This window comes from Aquarana catesbeiana, linkage group LG01 (assembly GCF_042186555.1).
Source record: "Aquarana catesbeiana isolate 2022-GZ linkage group LG01, ASM4218655v1, whole genome shotgun sequence".
Lineage (NCBI taxonomy): Eukaryota > Metazoa > Chordata > Amphibia > Anura > Ranidae > Aquarana > Aquarana catesbeiana.
This window is the reverse complement of record NC_133324.1, coordinates 502,310,592-502,327,172: the sequence shown is the minus strand read 5'-3', so window position 1 is coordinate 502,327,172 and position 16,581 is coordinate 502,310,592. Positions and strand designations below refer to the sequence as shown.

General features: G+C 41.1%; 1 protein-coding gene across 2 annotated transcripts in view; it reads right to left on the bottom strand.

Annotated features, from left to right (window-relative positions):
* Positions 1 to 16,581, bottom strand: part of USE1 (unconventional SNARE in the ER 1) — a 190,604-nt gene that overhangs the window by 15,038 nt on the left and 158,985 nt on the right. For both annotated transcript variants that reach the window (XM_073593039.1, XM_073593048.1), the window contains 2 exons: positions 4,048 to 4,066; positions 1,838 to 1,868 (listed from right to left, as the gene is read on the bottom strand). In XM_073593039.1, coding sequence (XP_073449140.1) covers positions 1,838 to 1,868; positions 4,048 to 4,066 — 50 coding nt within the window. The remainder of the gene's footprint in view (positions 1 to 1,837; positions 1,869 to 4,047; positions 4,067 to 16,581) is intronic.

The window sequence follows — 16,581 nt, the reverse complement described above, 5'->3', positions numbered from 1 at the left end:
TCTACTCCTGAAATGTAGACCGCAGAAATTGCTGGGCAGTGAGTTTCTGTCCATGCTCTGAGGTTCAGGATGTGGATGGGAAGCTTGGCTTCGATCATTGACCATTGTACCCTGGCCATAAGGGACTGGAACATCCCTCCCCAGCCTGAGAGACTGGCATCTGTTCTCACCACATTCCAGTGATAAGGACGGAAAGAGTTCCCTAATGTTAAAGGATAAGCTCACCTTTTAGGAACGTTACATATTTCGCGTGTGACATGGCATCTGCCTGCGCTCCTCCGATTCCCCACTGTGATAGCAGGATCTTCTCCTTGCACCCACTGTCAGAATTTAAAAAGTGCACAGCTCCGCTCTCATGGCTGCATCATTCATTCACAGTGATCTGTGAATGAAAGAACTATAACTACCATCTTCTACTGCAGCAGATGGCTTTTCGTTCTCAATAAACTGCAAGGGTGCTGATGAGCGCTCTTGTAGTTCATTGATCTTCCTGCTTTCCAGTATCTGTCTGTCCATATGGGAGGTACAGGCAGTCAGCTAAACTGAGGCTCTGCAAGAGTCTGACATCACACCTGGCTCCAGAAAAAAAACAAAACACATTTTTTACCTGCAAAAATATGTGCATTATTCTTTAAGGCTGGGTTGGAGATCCGCCAAGAGGAGGGATTACTTGCTTAGCTGGATAGGCGCATGGGTAGGTCTAAAGAAGGAGTATGCTTGTTCTAGGCTGACCAGATGTGCTGGAAAGGTCTTAAATGAAATGGGTAGATGGAACAGTTTGAGAGGAGGCTGCCATGAGACCTATGGCTGTCATGGAGACTCTCATTATGGGATGTCTCTCTGACCTAAATTCTCAAGTGTGAGCTCTAAGAGAGAATTTTCTCATCTGAAAGAAAGACCTTTGCTTGGGATGTATCCAGGATCAGAACCAAGTATTCCAGGTGCAGAGACGGCTGGAGAGCAGATTTTTGAAAAGTGATCACCCAGCTGAAATCCGGGAGCAACCTCAAAGATCAAACGCTACAGCACTGTTGGGTTATACCACCAAATTGTTTTTAGCACAGTGCCTTAAACACAATGTAGTTCCTATGCAGCTAATATATCTTTTCTCAACAGTTACTAGGTGAAAGACAGACCTGCACTGAGCCACAAACCTACTTCTATTGGTTGATCTACAAACCTCTGCTTTTAAAATAACAAAAATATGGAAGTGCACACTTGTAAAACTGTAAAATCCATTAAAAGAATGACATTGTTTTGTAAAAATGTAAAAAGTCATATAAAAATTACTTCAAGGTAAACACTGCAATAATATCGCAAAATAAGCTCTCAAAATGTTTTCATTTTAATAGGAAAGTACAGGCACATGAAACATGTCACTGACTAAAACAAGTGATTTTGAGAAGAGCCTGCCATCGGTATCAACTGGTGCTTTCACAAGTCCTCTGGGTCTGAAACTTTATAGATAATGCTCAGTAGTAAACTTGGATAGCAGGTCTGTAATTCAATTAGAAGTAGGACTGTCTGGTAATCCCACACTCCCTAATCAAACTAGACACCACACATGGCTCAAAGAATGGGTATTTTTGCCCTGCAGGCAAGAACAATGTATGTAGACATTCACTCATTGTATGGAAGTTTCAACTGGGCCTCGTGTATAGGAAGCACAAAATAAAAGTATATCATTCTTTTTATTCTCCACTACAGCCTGCACTATACATAACTAAACTAAAAGGTACATTAGCCAAACCTTTCTAAAACTAAGTGTATTAAAACTATGAAAATAAACTTAACATTCTAACAATATTCAAAAATGTAGGATCTGAAAAATACCCACTTCCTTTTCCTTGGATAGTTATCACTTGAATCTAAAAAAGAAAAAGCAGAAAAAGAAAGTAGCATTTAAAGTCCAGTTTATTAAATATTAAATAATGGTAATTGAAATTATGATATGAAAAAGGAACTAAAGCGTATAGTCAACACATTAGATAATATTGTGCACATTCTACACAACACAAAACTGTTGGGTTTTCGTAATAAATATTCACAACAGCTTTGAGAGCAAGTTTGGAAATGAATAAAAACAGCAGTGATGGGGTGTGAAGATGAAGAAACATTCACAAATACCCTTTTGCTCATCCATTAAAATCCATTGAATAATAGCTGCACTCTCACTAAAAAGTATACATTAACAGTTTCCCCATTAAGATTTACTGAACATGAACCCTGTTTCCAGGAATGTGGCCTTGATCTGTGTTTACATCCTGTTTTGATGTCAACAAGCTGCTACTGGCCACCACTAGGATGTGCCGTTAGGACTGCATACAATACTGCTGAAAACACTTGTCATCTTTAAAGATATCATAATCCTTCCTACCTGTACCTTGTGTTTTTCCCCTGCTCAAGATGCAAATTGATCATGTAATTTTATTATGTTTCATGATGTCATTTGTTTGTTTCCCTGTATCCGCACAGCTTTAAGTAGAGTAATCTTCACATTCATAAGTTTCTGTTTGTGTTCGAACATGAGGCACGCGGGTATGGCACTGCATAGGTTAACGTGTGACCTCTGTCTGTAGTACTAACATTTCCTATGATGAAACAATTAACATGCTGGAAGAGTGTATCATCACATTAGCATTACACATGAAACTAGAAGGCATGCACTGGACAATGTGACCTGAAACAAAAAGTTGCCTGTCATTAGGGACAAGCTAGGTTAATGAATACATGGACATAGGGGAATTGATCAGCCATGACACTACAAACCGCAGCCAAATTATATGAGCCCATCATTACAAGGTAAAGCAAACCAAAAATACAGGAAATTCGACACTGCTACTTAACCTAGTTAAAACAATAACAACAAAAAATTGAAAGTGTGCAATGCCTTTAATAAAGAAAACCAATATTTTTGCAATCTTGCGGTTTAAATGATTCTTTAACCACTTACAGACTGGAAGCTTTTCCCCCTTAATGACCAGGCCATTTTTCGCGACACGGCACTGCATGAAGTTGACATCCTTTTTTTCCCCACAAATAGAGCTTTTTTTGGTGGTATTTGATCACCTCTGCGGCTTTTATTTTTTGTGCTACAAACAAAAAAATTGCGACCATTTTGAAAAAAACCAAAAAATAAAAAAACAATATTTTTTTCCTTTTTGCTATAATATCCCCCCAAAAAATAAAAAAAATTCATCAGTTTAGGCCAATATGTATTCTTCTACATATTTTTGGTAAAAAAAAGAAAAAAAATTGCAATAAGTGTATATTGATTGGTTTGCGCAAAAGTTATAGTGTCTACAAAATAGGGGATAGATTTATGGCATTTTTATTTTTTTTACTAGTATTGGCTGTGATCTGCGATTTTTAGCAGGACTGCAACATTGCGGCGAACAGATCAGACACTTTTGACACCTTTTTGGGACCATTGACACTTATATAGCGATCAGAGCTAAAAAAATCACTGATTACTGTATAAATGTCACTGGCTGGGAAGAGGTTAACACTAGGGGGCGACCAAGGGGTTAAGTGTGTTCCCTGGGAGTGTTTCCAACTGCATGGGGGCTGGGCTGACTGGAGGAGGAAAGAGATCGCTGTTCCTAATCACTAGGAACAGCAGAGCTCTCTCTTAACTCCCCTGTCAGAACGGGAATCTGTCCATTTACATTGAAAGATCCCCGTTCTGGCTCTCGTTCCCACGACAACGGGTGGCCGGCGGACCTTGATGGAGCTGACGTACACCTACGGCGATTTGCAGGAACATGCCGACCTGCTGCCTTATGACAGCATCTGGTCGGCAAGTGGTTAGGGTTTTGATGGATTACTAATAAAGGCTATACAATTTTACTTCAAGTTGAGTCAGTGCCAGGCTTTCATTTTTTTTTGGTATTTTTGTAAAGGCTGAATGGCCAAATATAAATGTATAATTCATAGTGAAAGTGCATATATACTATAGCCTAAAGTCTAGTATCCTGGTATCTAAGTTCTAATTCTTAGGTTTTTTATCACAAATAAATTTAATATTTTACAGTGAAAAAAAATTACCAGTAGAAGGGAAGGTGTTCTGGAAAAAAAAGAGGAAAAACAGTAAATCACGAGAGCACATATACCTAAATACAAAAAGTGATGTACAATATGTTATTGGCAATTCAAATAGATAATTCACATAACAATATATCAGTTCAAGAACTATCAAAATGCACTTTGCAATACTTTTTAAATTTCACTATGTCGTTATGACCAAAAAAAAAACAAAAAACAGTCCAGCTGTCAAGATTTACATACCATTATTACTTTATTTCACTGTAAATTTGAGTCTTATCAAATATTCAGCTCAACAAGCTGAACTCCAGTATGACTTTCACTGCACACTGTGCACTTCTCATAGTGCGCTTTAAAAGCTACAGCAGGTCAGATAGAATCATGTAATTTCCTGGCTGGAGGACTTCCAGTATTATCTGGCTCTTTCCTTCCCTTCTTCATGTGTGGACATTACCTGGGCAGTCTGCATGGAAATACAGCCTGCCTAGGAACTCCCACTCCCCCATACTGACAACCACCCCATTAAGGCATTTTAAGTTACAATCTGTTTAATATTTTCAAACAACAAAATAGACGGGGACAGAAAACAAATCCCTTTACAGAAGATATACAGTGACATTACAATGCTGTGTATGTTGCCAGCATACCGATGTAACTGTATTTTTGCAGTATTCTTGTTTTGGTATGTATAATGCAACTTATGGTTAAATAAATAAAGGAATTTCAATACTGCCAGGGAACAAAGTATTGCCATGGAATAAGTAGTTAGCAGTTCCATACAACACCACACTTCAACCAGAGAGTGAAAACTGGTACAATACTCCAAAAAAGACACGTGACTAAAAGGAACGTATATCCAATTTTAACCAAAACAGTCTGCAGCAAAAATGAGAATTTGTGCGACGTGCCTATGTATGCATATTGAAAAGTGATAACGATAAAGCCAACCCCTTCTTATAAGATAGAAGGGAGAGGGGAAAAAAGAAGGACAAAGACAGAAATACTTGAAAAAGGTACAGAGAAATAGGAAACCAGAAAGGGAGTCTCCCAGGTCTCGCTAATCCAATGCTAGATGGTGTATCCACAGGTTCCATGTATTGTCAGATTTGGTTTGGGTGCTATTATGTGCGCAGGAAGGGTTATCATTAATCGTTATCCAATTCAGTTTCTGTTTGACACAGTCAAAAACCACTACCAACCAGCAGTTCCAGTTCCATACTATCAGGCCCCTTTCACACTGTCGGACCATTCAGGTCTGCCTGTCAGTTTTGTCGGCGGACCTGAACGGGCACTCCATGCTAGTCTATGGAGCGACGGATGTCAGCGGTGACATGTCCGCCGACATCCAATCCGGTCCGATCCGCTAAAATTAGATGGATGCCCCTACGTTCGCAGCAGTCCCTGGCGGATCGGATCAAGTGAGATCTAATGAAAACGGACATGCTGTCCGTTTTCGTCCGATCTCTCCATAGTAACTAGCGGTGCTCGACAAGCCCCTCCCCGCTCAGTGAGCGGAGAGGGACCTGTCATCCGCCGGCTCAGGGGAGATCAATGGAGAGATCTCCCGCTGAGCTGGCGGACAAAGGTGGACTCCAAGGCAGCGGATCCGCCTCGTGAGAATGATGGCTCACAGTTCTAGCAGGAAGAATTATGTAAGAGGCCAATCTCCTCAAATGTCTACACAACCCAATCCCCCTCCACGTCTAATTTTTTAAAAAGAGGGCAATGTCATAGGTTCGGAGTACGTTCAACCCTATTGAATTACTTTGGGCAGTTTGTACATGGGAATCGCCTGATTAACCACTTCAATACCGCCACTTTCACCCCCTTCCTGCCCAGGTCAATTTTCAGCTTTCAACGCTGTAACATTTTGAATGACAATGTGCGGTCATGCAACAGTGTACCCAAATGAAATTTTAATAATTTTTTTCACACAAATAGAGCTTTCTTTTGGTGGTATTTGATCACCTATGCAGTTTTTATTTTTTGTGCTATAAACAAAAAAAGAGCGACAATTTTGAAAAACGATTTTTTACTTTTTGCTATAATAAATATTCCAATTTAAAAAAAAAACACATTTTTTTCTCAGTTTAGGCCGATATGTATTCTTCTACATATTTTTGGTTAATTAAAAAAAAAAAAAAAATCGCAATAAGCATATATTGATTGGTTTGCACAAAAGTTATAGCGCCTAAAAAAAGTTATTTATTTATGGCATTTTTTTTATTATTAGTTTTTTTTTATTTTTACTAGTAATGGCGGTAATCTGCAATTTTTATCAGGGTTGCGACACTGCGGCAGGCAGATCGGACACTTTTGAAAACTATTTTTGGGACCACTGACATTTATACAGCGATCAGTGCTATAAATAGCCATTGATTACTGTATAAATGTCACTGGCAGGGAAGGAGTTAACACTAGGGGGTGATCAAGGGGTTAAATCTGTTACCTAGGGAGTGAATCTAACTGTGGGGGATGGGACTGACTGCTCCTATAAACTAGGAACACACGATCTGTCTCCTCTCCCCTGACAGGACGTGGGGATCTGTGTGTTTACACACAAAGATCCACATTCCTGGTTCGTCACAAGCGATAGCGGGTGCCCGGCGAACATCGCGGCTGCCGGGCACGAGCATCGTGCCCCCATTCCGGCATGAAGCTGAGAACGTCAAATTACTATGGGGGGGTATTGAAGTGGTGAACAAGATTAAGCCATGGAGATAAAGAGGGAGAGACATTGGACTTCCAGGGCATCATTGTTAATTTCTTGGTATAAAAAGAACGGGAGGTGTAAAAGTGTTTCACCCATTAGGCTCGGTTCACACTGGGGCGACTTGGGATCCGACTTGTACGCCCTCAAGTCGCCCCAAGTCGCTTTGCATTTAGATTACAATTGTAGTGAATTGAACCGTCTTAACTGACACTACTGAAGTCGCTCCGACTTCAAAAAAGGTTCCTGTACTACTTCTATCCGACTTGTAGGCGACTTGTACCCATTCAACTCAATGTAAGTCGCCTGCAAGTCGGATCTCTCAAGCGACTTTGCAGAGAAAACCCCTCCCTCCCCCCTCCCTCCCAGAGAGGTGATTGGCCACAGGCGAAGTCGCCTGTCATGGAGGCGACTTCAAGTCGCCTCGTAATTTGCCGAAGTCGCGCTAAAGTCGCGCTGAAGCCGCGTTGAAGTCGCGGTACAAAGTCGCGCTAAAGTCGTGTTGCCCATGTGTGAACCGACCCTTAGGTAGACTGTCATCCTCCACATAGCCCAATAGGCAACATAAAGGATTACATATGTTAGGAATATTAAAGAAACCTACTGGTAAAATGAGTGACCTTGGACCAAAGGGTACATACCTAGACATTCATAGACCATATGGTAAAATGACCCTACAGCCCCAGAGCATTTGGTACAAGTGTGGGAACGTAAATGATGTTAACAATGGGTGCGGGCATATTTCAGCTTAACCTTAGAAAATAAGTAATTTGGTGGTATCTAAACATTTTACAAGGCGGCAGTTACAGATTATCTTTGTAGTATTCCAGACTTCGAATGTGGTTTCTGAACAGGAAATCACCAATCCTCAGGAATTTCCTACCATTTAAATAGGCGAGGTTGTAGTGCCAGGGGAAAATCAGGATTTTTCAGTAGGTGAGCAAGAGGGACATGGGGGAAATAAAGTTGTTTCCTAGCCCTCTACCTATCCCAAACAGCCATTGGGGGTGATTTACTAAAACTAGTGCACTCAGAATATGGTGCAGCTGTGCATAGTAACCAATCAGCTTCTAATTTCAGCTTGTTCAATTACGCTTTGCCAATAAAACATGGAAGATGCTTGGTTACTGTGCAGAGCTGCACTAGATTTTACATTCTTCAGTTTTAGTAAATAACCCCCATTGTGTAAGATAAAGTAGGGCACAGAATAGGAGGGTGCAATCAGATCCACATCAGGGTTCTAATCAAGCTTGTTGAGCACAAGAATGAAGCTAAAAGATTAGGGATCCCCCTTGCGGTTTAGGAGTGTATAGTGTCAGCCTGTTAATTCACTTTTTTTTTTAAATCGCCCCATATGAAGTGAAGGATCCTCTTTTGAATCATTAGCAAGTCCTTCTGGAAAATGCTGAAGGAAGTCTCCTAAAATAATACAGGATTCTGGGAAGGAAATAAATTTTAACCGAGTGAATCCTACCAAACCATGACAAAGTTGAGGTAGACCATTTGTCTAAGTCTGTTGAGATTTCTTTAAAAAGAGATGGAAATATTTAGTGGTGCAATGTGTCTAAGGTCAGATTTAACCCTTTCATGACTAAGGCTATTTTTGAAATTTGGTGTTTACAAGTTAAATCCGTATTTTTTGCTAGAAAATTACTTAGAACCCCCAAACATTATATATATTTTTTTTAGCAGAGAATCTAGAGAATAAAATGGCGATTGTTGCAATATTTTTTATCACACGGTATTTGTGCAGCGGTGTTTTAAACGCAAATTTTTGGAAAAGTGACACTTTCATGAATTTTAAAAAATCCAAACAGTAAAGTTACCCCAATTTTTTTGTATAATGTGAAAGATGATGTTACGCCGAGTAAATAGATACCAAACATGTCACCCTTTATAATTGCACGCACTCGTGGAATGGCGACGAACTACGGTGAATTTCCATAGGCGACGATTTAAAAATTTTTTACGGTTACCAGGTTTGAGCTACAGAGGAGGTCTAGGGCTAGAATTATTGCTCTCGCTCTGACGATCGCGGCGATACCTCACATGTGTGGTTTGAACACCGTTTACATATGCGGGCGCGACTTCCGTATGCGTTTTCTTCACTGCGCGGGCTCGCGGGGACAGGGGCACTTTAAATTTTTTTTTTTTTTTTTTTATTTAATTAATTTATTTTTGTACTTTATAAATTGTGTTTAAAATTTTTTTTTTTTTTTTACTTTTATTGCTGTCACAAGCAATGTAAACATCCCTTGTGACAGTAATATGTGGTGACAGGTACTCTTTATGGAGGGATCGGGGGTCTAAAAGACCCCCCCATCCCTCCTTTACACTTCAAAGTATTCAGATCGCCGAAAACGGCGATTCTGAATACTGTGTACTTTTTTAAATTCGGCGCCATTGGCAGCCGAGTAAACGGGAAGTGACGTCATGACGTCGCTTCCGCATTTACAACAAGAAGGCTGGAACGAAGCCGCTCGCAGCTTCGTTCCAGCCCGCCCCCAGCCGCCGAAGGCAGCCGAACGGACACCGGGCCTCCCGATCGCACGGGAGGCTCGGTAACAGCGGCGGGAGGCAGCGGGAGGGGGGGGATGTCCCCTCCCGCTCCTCCGGTATAACAGCCGAGCGGCTTTCAGCTGCATCGGTTGTTATACTCGGGTAGCCGATCGCCCGCTGAAAACAACGGTACCGGGATGATGCCTGCAGCTGCGGGCATCATCCCGGTATAACCCCGGAAAGCAGAGTACGCATATGTGCGTTCGGTCGGCGGGAAGGGGTTAAGTGAATACCAAAGTATGGGATTTATTTAGAGGTCCATTGAAATACAAAATTAGAGCAGAGTAAGGTAATTGTGGGCGGCAGCATAATATTCATTGCCAAAGATTCATTCTTGTTAAAGGAAAGGCTGGATTGTAATAATTTAACATGGTTGTAAACCTGCACATATACCCAGTGAAGTAACCAGCGTTAATGCCGCGTACACACGGTCGGATTTTCCGACGGGAAATGTTCGATGGGAGCTTGTTGTCGGAAATTCCGACCGTGTGTAGGCTCCATTATCATTTTCCGTTGGAATTTCCGACAAACAAAATTTAAGATCTGGATCTCAAATTTTCCAACAACAAAATCCGTTGTCATATATTCAGATCGTGTGTACACAAGTCCGACGCACAAAGTTCCACGCATGCTTAGAATCAAGCAGAAGAGCCGCACTGGCTATTGAACTTCATTTTTCTCGGCTCGTCGCACGTGTTGTAAGTCACCGCGTTTTTGGCGATCGGAATTTCCGACAAGATTTGTGTGACCGTGTGTATGCAAGACAAGTTTGAGCCAACATCCCTCGGGAAAAAAAAATGGATTTTGTTGTCGGAATGTGCGATAGTGTGTACATGGCATAAGTGATACACAGAGAAAATCCTGTTACACAAATCCTCTTACATAAGTTGTGGCTGTTTATCAGCAGCCATTTCTTCTGTAGATCGTTCTGAAAACACAAAAATAAAAGGATTTCTTCTTAGATCTAGGAGCAGGGGGCGGGGATCTGAAGTGTTCCTAAAGCAGACAGCTCTGAGTTCTATTTGAGGGAAGGGACATGGCCCTCCTTCACACAGTATGGAGAACAAGAACAGTTGTGACTATGGACCACAGGCTGATAACAGAAGAATAAGGCAGCAGAGAGAAATGCCAGTCAGAGCTCTGGCTAGAGACAAGTACACAGTATAGAAGGATGTGCTTTGTTCATATTTCATGACTGGAGGCTTACAACCACTTTGGTGGTGTGCAGAAACAATATGTACATAAGAACATTGCCTGCAAACAGGGCACATTTGTATTCCTGTTGCCCGCAATCTATCCCTTTAACGTCCGGATTAGATTGTAATTAGATTGCAAGAGCCAGGGGTTCCATTGCAATAGCGTGTGCCATTCTGAATTGTAATGGAGGAAGATTTTAAACCTCTGATAGAAATTTTTGATATAATGCACGTAGGGCACGTGAAAAAGGAAGTCCCAAGAGACCCTTTCAAAATCTTTGTTGGGACCCAAATAAAGAAGCCTGGCTTCCCTGTGAGCTGAAATGTCCCAGCAAGACTGGATTGATGAGATCAAGTTATGTGTTCTACGAATCTTATCTTAAGCTTGTTAAAAAAATCCTGTTTGATCTACATGGCTATACACACGTATCTCCAGAAACAAGTTTATTCACCAGGCAAGCAATACAATGAGAATTTTAAGATCACAGTTGCTCAAAGAAATACAGTGCCTTGAAAAAGTATTGATAACCCTTGAAATTTTCCACATTTTGTCATGTTACAACCAAAAATGTAAATGTATTTTATTGGGATTTTATGTGATAGACCAACACAAAGTGGCACATAATTGTAAAGTGGAAGGCAAATGATTTTCTTTTACAAATAAATATGTGAAAAGTGTGCCATGCATTTGTATTTAGCCCCCTTTACTCTGATACCCCTAACTAAAATCTAGTGGAACCAATTGCCTTCAGAAGTCACCTAATTAGTAGAGTCCACTTGTGTGTAATTTATTCTCAGTATAAATAGAGCTGTTCTGTGAAGCCCTTAGAGGTTTGTTAGAGAATCTTAGTGAACAAACAGCATCACGGAGGCCAAGGAATACACCAGACTGGTCAGAGATAAAGTTGTGGAGAAGTTTAAAGCAAGGTTAGGTTATAAAATAATATCCCAAGCTTTGAAAATCTCACAGAGCATGGTTTAATCCATCATCCGAAAATAGGAGTATGGTACAACTGCAAACCTACCAAGATATGACTGTCCATCTAAACTGACAGGCTGGGCAAGGAGAGCATTAATCAGAAAAGCAGCCAAGAGGACCGTGGTTACTCTGGAGGAGCTGCAGAGATCCACAGCTCAGGTGGGAGAATTTGTCCACAGGAGAACTAGTAGTTGTGCACTCCACAAATCTGGCCTTTATGGGAAAATGGCAAGAAGAAAGCCATTGTTGAAAGAAAGCTGTAAGAAGTCCCGTTTGCGGTTTGCAAGAAGCCATATGGGGACACAGCAAGGATGTGGAAGAAGGTGCTCTGGTCAGATAAGACCAAAATTAAAACGTTTTGGCCAAAAGCAAAACGCTAAAACTAACACTGCACATCACCCTGAGCACACCATCCACACCGTGAAACATGGTGGTGGCAGCATCATGTTGTGCGGATACTTTTCTTCAGCAGGGACAGAGAAACTAGTCAGAGTTGACGGAAAGATGGATTGAGCCAAATACAGGGCAATCTTAGAAAACCTGTTAGAGTCTGCAAAAAACGTGAGACTGGGGTGGAGGTTCACCTTCCAGCAGAACAACAACCCTAAACATACAGCCAGAGCTACAATGGAGTGATTTAAATCAAAGCATGTTCATGTGTTAGAATGGCCCAGTCAAAGTCCAGACCTAAATCCAATCAAGAATCTGTGGCAAGACTTGAAAATTGCTGTTCACAGACACTCTCCATCCAATCTGACAGAGTTTGAGCTATTTTGCAAAGAAGAATGGGCAAAAAATGGTTTTATGATTGAACTGGATGGACTTGTGTCTTTTTTCAACCTGACTAACTATGTAACTACAGTTGTGCTCATAAGTTTACATACCCTGGCAGAATTTATGATTTCTTTCCATTTTTTTTAATTTCCATTTTTCAGAGAATACGAATGATAACACAAACTTTTCTTTCACTCGTGGTTAGTGTTTGGCTGAAACCATTTATTATCAATCAACTTGTCTTTACTCTTTTTAAATCAAAATGGCAATTTTGGCCTTATCACATGCACACAAGTTGACACAAAGGGGTTTGAATGGCTATTAAAAAGGTAACCATCCTCACCTGTGATCTGTTTGCCTGTATCTAACGTGTGTATAAAAGGTCAATGCATTTCTGGACTCCTGACAGACCCTTGCATCTTTCAACCAGTGCTGCACTGACCCTTCTGGATTCTGAATCATGGGGAAAGCAAAAGAATTGCCAAAGGATCTGCGAGAGAAAGGTAGTTGAACTGTGTAAAACAGGAAAGGGATATAAAAAGATATCCAAGGAATTGTAAATGCCAAACAGCAGTGTTCAAACGCTAATCAAGAAGTGGAAAATTAGGGATTCTGTTGAAACCAAACCACGGTCAGGTAGACCAACTAAAATTTCAGCCACAACTGCCAGGAAAATTGTTCTGGATGTAAAGAAAAAACCCACAAATAACTTTAGGTGAAATACAGGACTCTCTGAAAACATGTGGTGTGACTGTTTCAAGATGCACAATAAGGAGGCACTAGAAGAAAGATGGGCTGCATGGTTGAGTCGCCAGAAGAAAGCCATTACTATGCAAATGCCACAACGTATCCTGCTAACAATACGCCAAACAGCACAGAGACAAGCCTCAAACGTTCTGGCACAAAGTCATTTGGAGTGATGAGACCAAAACTGAGCTTTTTGGTCACAACCATAAACGCTACATTTGGAGAGGAGTCAACATGGCCTATGATGAAAGATACGGAGGTGGATCGCTGATGTTTTGGGAATGTGTGAGCTATGTGTGAAGCAAAAAGAGAACATTTCTCAAACACCATCTCAACAGCCTTAAACCGCCCTAGGGAACTTTTCAAAATAGTCGCGCAGACTATGAACACTACCTGCTTAGAGCCCCCAGCATATGAAACTCAAGAATTCTGTAATGAGTTATCAGATTTTTTTCATCGACAAAATCAACAACATTCGGGAAAAAATGCAACAGAAAAAAACAACCAACCTCATTCAACTAAAGCAAAAAGAGGAAATAGACACGAACGTCACACAAGCACCGAACTTCTCGCTGATCCCAATCACCACTGACACCACCAAAAACATCATCAGAAGACTCCGTGACAGCACATCACCAAACGACATCATCCCCACAAAACTCCTGAAAGAATGTTCCGACATTCTGGCTCCTACTATAACACATCTCATAAATCAATCGTTCAAAGAAGGGATAGTTCCAATCGCCCTCAAGCAAGGCATCATCAAACCCCTCCTAAAGAAACCCAACCTCGACCCTAAAGATCCTAACTACCGCGGTTACAAGCCTCAACTCCATCTCCAAACTTATGGAAAAGGCAGTAGTACAACAGCTACAACGCCACTTGGACACAAACAAACTCTTGGACCCACTGCAATCAGGCTTCCACCCAGGCCATGGCTCACTCATATGCTGATGACACCCAACTCTACTTTCGTATCACTGATCAAAAAGACCACTACTACGCGACTAGAAAAATGCCTAACATTGATAGACGACTAGATGACCACGAGTTCCCTCAAACTCAACGGATCCAAAACAGAGCTTCTTCTCCTCCACGCAAACCGTAATACAAAAACTAAGAATCCTTGGACACCACCCACCATCCTTGGACAGACCATCTCCCTAAGCACCAAAGCCAAAAATGTCGGAGTCATCTTTGACTCAGAAATGACGATGGATGCACAAATAGGATCGGTAGTCAGTGGATCTCACCATCTCCTTCGCCTACTACGTAGACTCATCCCCTTCATTCCAGAAGAAGAAAAGGAGCAGTAGTTGGAACAATCATCAATTCCCGCCTCGACTACGCAAACTCCCTCTACATAGGACTACCTAAATTCCAGATTGCACGCCTACAAGTCATCCAAAACACTGCAGCAAGATTGGTAACAGGAAAAAAACCCTGGGAATCCATCTCCCCATCCCTGAGGAGCCTACATTGGCTAACCATAAAAGACCGGATCACGTTCAAGACCCTCTGCCTCACCCATAAATGCACTCAAGGAAACGCTCTGCAATACCTACGCGAGAAATTAAAACATTACACACCTAAGCGCAGTCTTTGATCAACTAACCAAAACCTCCTCCTCATTCCCAAGTCCCGCTACAAATCAAAGGGAGAACGAAGATTCGCAGTCCAAGGACCACGGTTATGGAACGCTCTACCCACCAACATCCGCATAGAAGAAAATCATCGGGCCTTCAGAAAAAAACTCAAGACCCATCTCTTCTAAGAAACAGGACCAACAGCACGGATCAAGCGCCTTGAGGCGATTCAGTTCGCATTTGCAGCGCTATACAAATCTTTCATTCATTCATTCACAAAGGCACAGGAAATTTGGTCAAAATTGATGGCAAGATGAATGCAGTATGTTATCAAAAAATACTGGAGGAACATTTGCATTAATCAGCCAGAAAGCTTTGCATGGGACGTACTTGGACATTCCAACAACATTCCAACCCTTACTTTTTAATAACTTTGTAAATAATATTGAGTCTGGGATTAAAAGTGACATTTCTGTCTTTGCAGATGACACCAAGCTATGCAGTGGAATAACATCCTTACATAATGTCTCAAATTTACAAGCCGACCTCAATGCACTGTCTAATTGGGCGATTATGTGGCAGATGAGGTTTAATGTTGATAAATGTAAAGTTATGCACTTGGGGGCTAAGAATATGCATCATATATCATGCTAGGGGGAGTACAACTGAGGGAATCAATGGTGGAGAAGGATCTGGGGGTTTTGGTAGATCATAAGCTCAATATTAGCATGCAATACCAAGCTGCGGTTTCCAAAGCGAGCAAAGTCCTTTCTTGTATTAAGAGAGGTATGGACTCCAGAGAGAGATATCATTTTGCCCCTGTACAAATCATTAATAAGACCTCATCTGGAATAAGCAGTTTAGTTTTGAGCACCAGTTCTCAAAAAGGATATCAGGAACTGGAGAAAGTGCAGAGAAGGGCAACTAAACTGATAAGAGGCATGGAGGAGCTCAGCTATGAGGAAAGATTAGAGGAACTGAATTTATTCACTCGAGAAGAGATTAAGGGGGGATATGATCACCATGTATAAATATAAAAGGGGTCCATATAGTGAACTTGGTGTTGAGTTATTCACTTTACGGTCAACACTGAGGACAAGGGGGCACTCTTTACGTCTAGAGGAAAAGAGATTTCATTTCCTAATACGGAAAGGTTTCTTCACAGTAAGATCTGTGAAAATGTGGAATAGACTCTCTCCAGAGGTGGTTCTGGCCAGCTCAGTAGATTGCTTTAAGAAAGGCCTGGATTCATTCCTAAATGTACATAAAATAACTGGGTACTAACATTTATAGGTAAAGTTGATCCAGGGAAAATCAGATTGCCTTTCTGGGATCAGGAAGGAATTTTTTTCCCCCTGCTGTAGCAAATTGGATCCTGCTTTTCTGGGTATTTTTTCGCCTTTCTCTGGATCAACTGTGGGTATAGGATTGGGTATATGGGATTGTATGATATTTTTTATTTTATTTATTTATTTTTTATGTTTTATTTATTTATTTTTTATGGTTGAACTAGATGGACTTGTTCTTTTTTTCAACCTAACTATGTAACATGACAATGATCCAAAACACAAGGCCAAGTCGACCTGTCATTGGCTACAGCAGAATAAAGTGAAGGTTCTGAAGTGGCCATCTCAGTCTCCTAAACCTCAATATCATTGAGCCACTTTGGGGAGATCTCAAAACGTGCAGTTCATGCAAGACAGTCCAAGAATTTACAGGAACTGGAGGCTTTTGCTAAGAGGAATGGGCAGTTTTACCACCTGAGAAGATAAATAGCCTTGAGCCTCATCCACAAATACCACAAAAGACTTCAAGCTGTCACTGATGTTAAAGGGGCAATACACGGTATTAAGAACTGGGGTATGTAAACTTTTGATCAGAGTTATTTGGGTAGTTTCTTTTGCCATTATGATTTAAAAAGAGTAAACACAGTTGATTGACAATAAATGGCTTCAGCTAAACACTAACCATGAGTGAAAAAAAAAG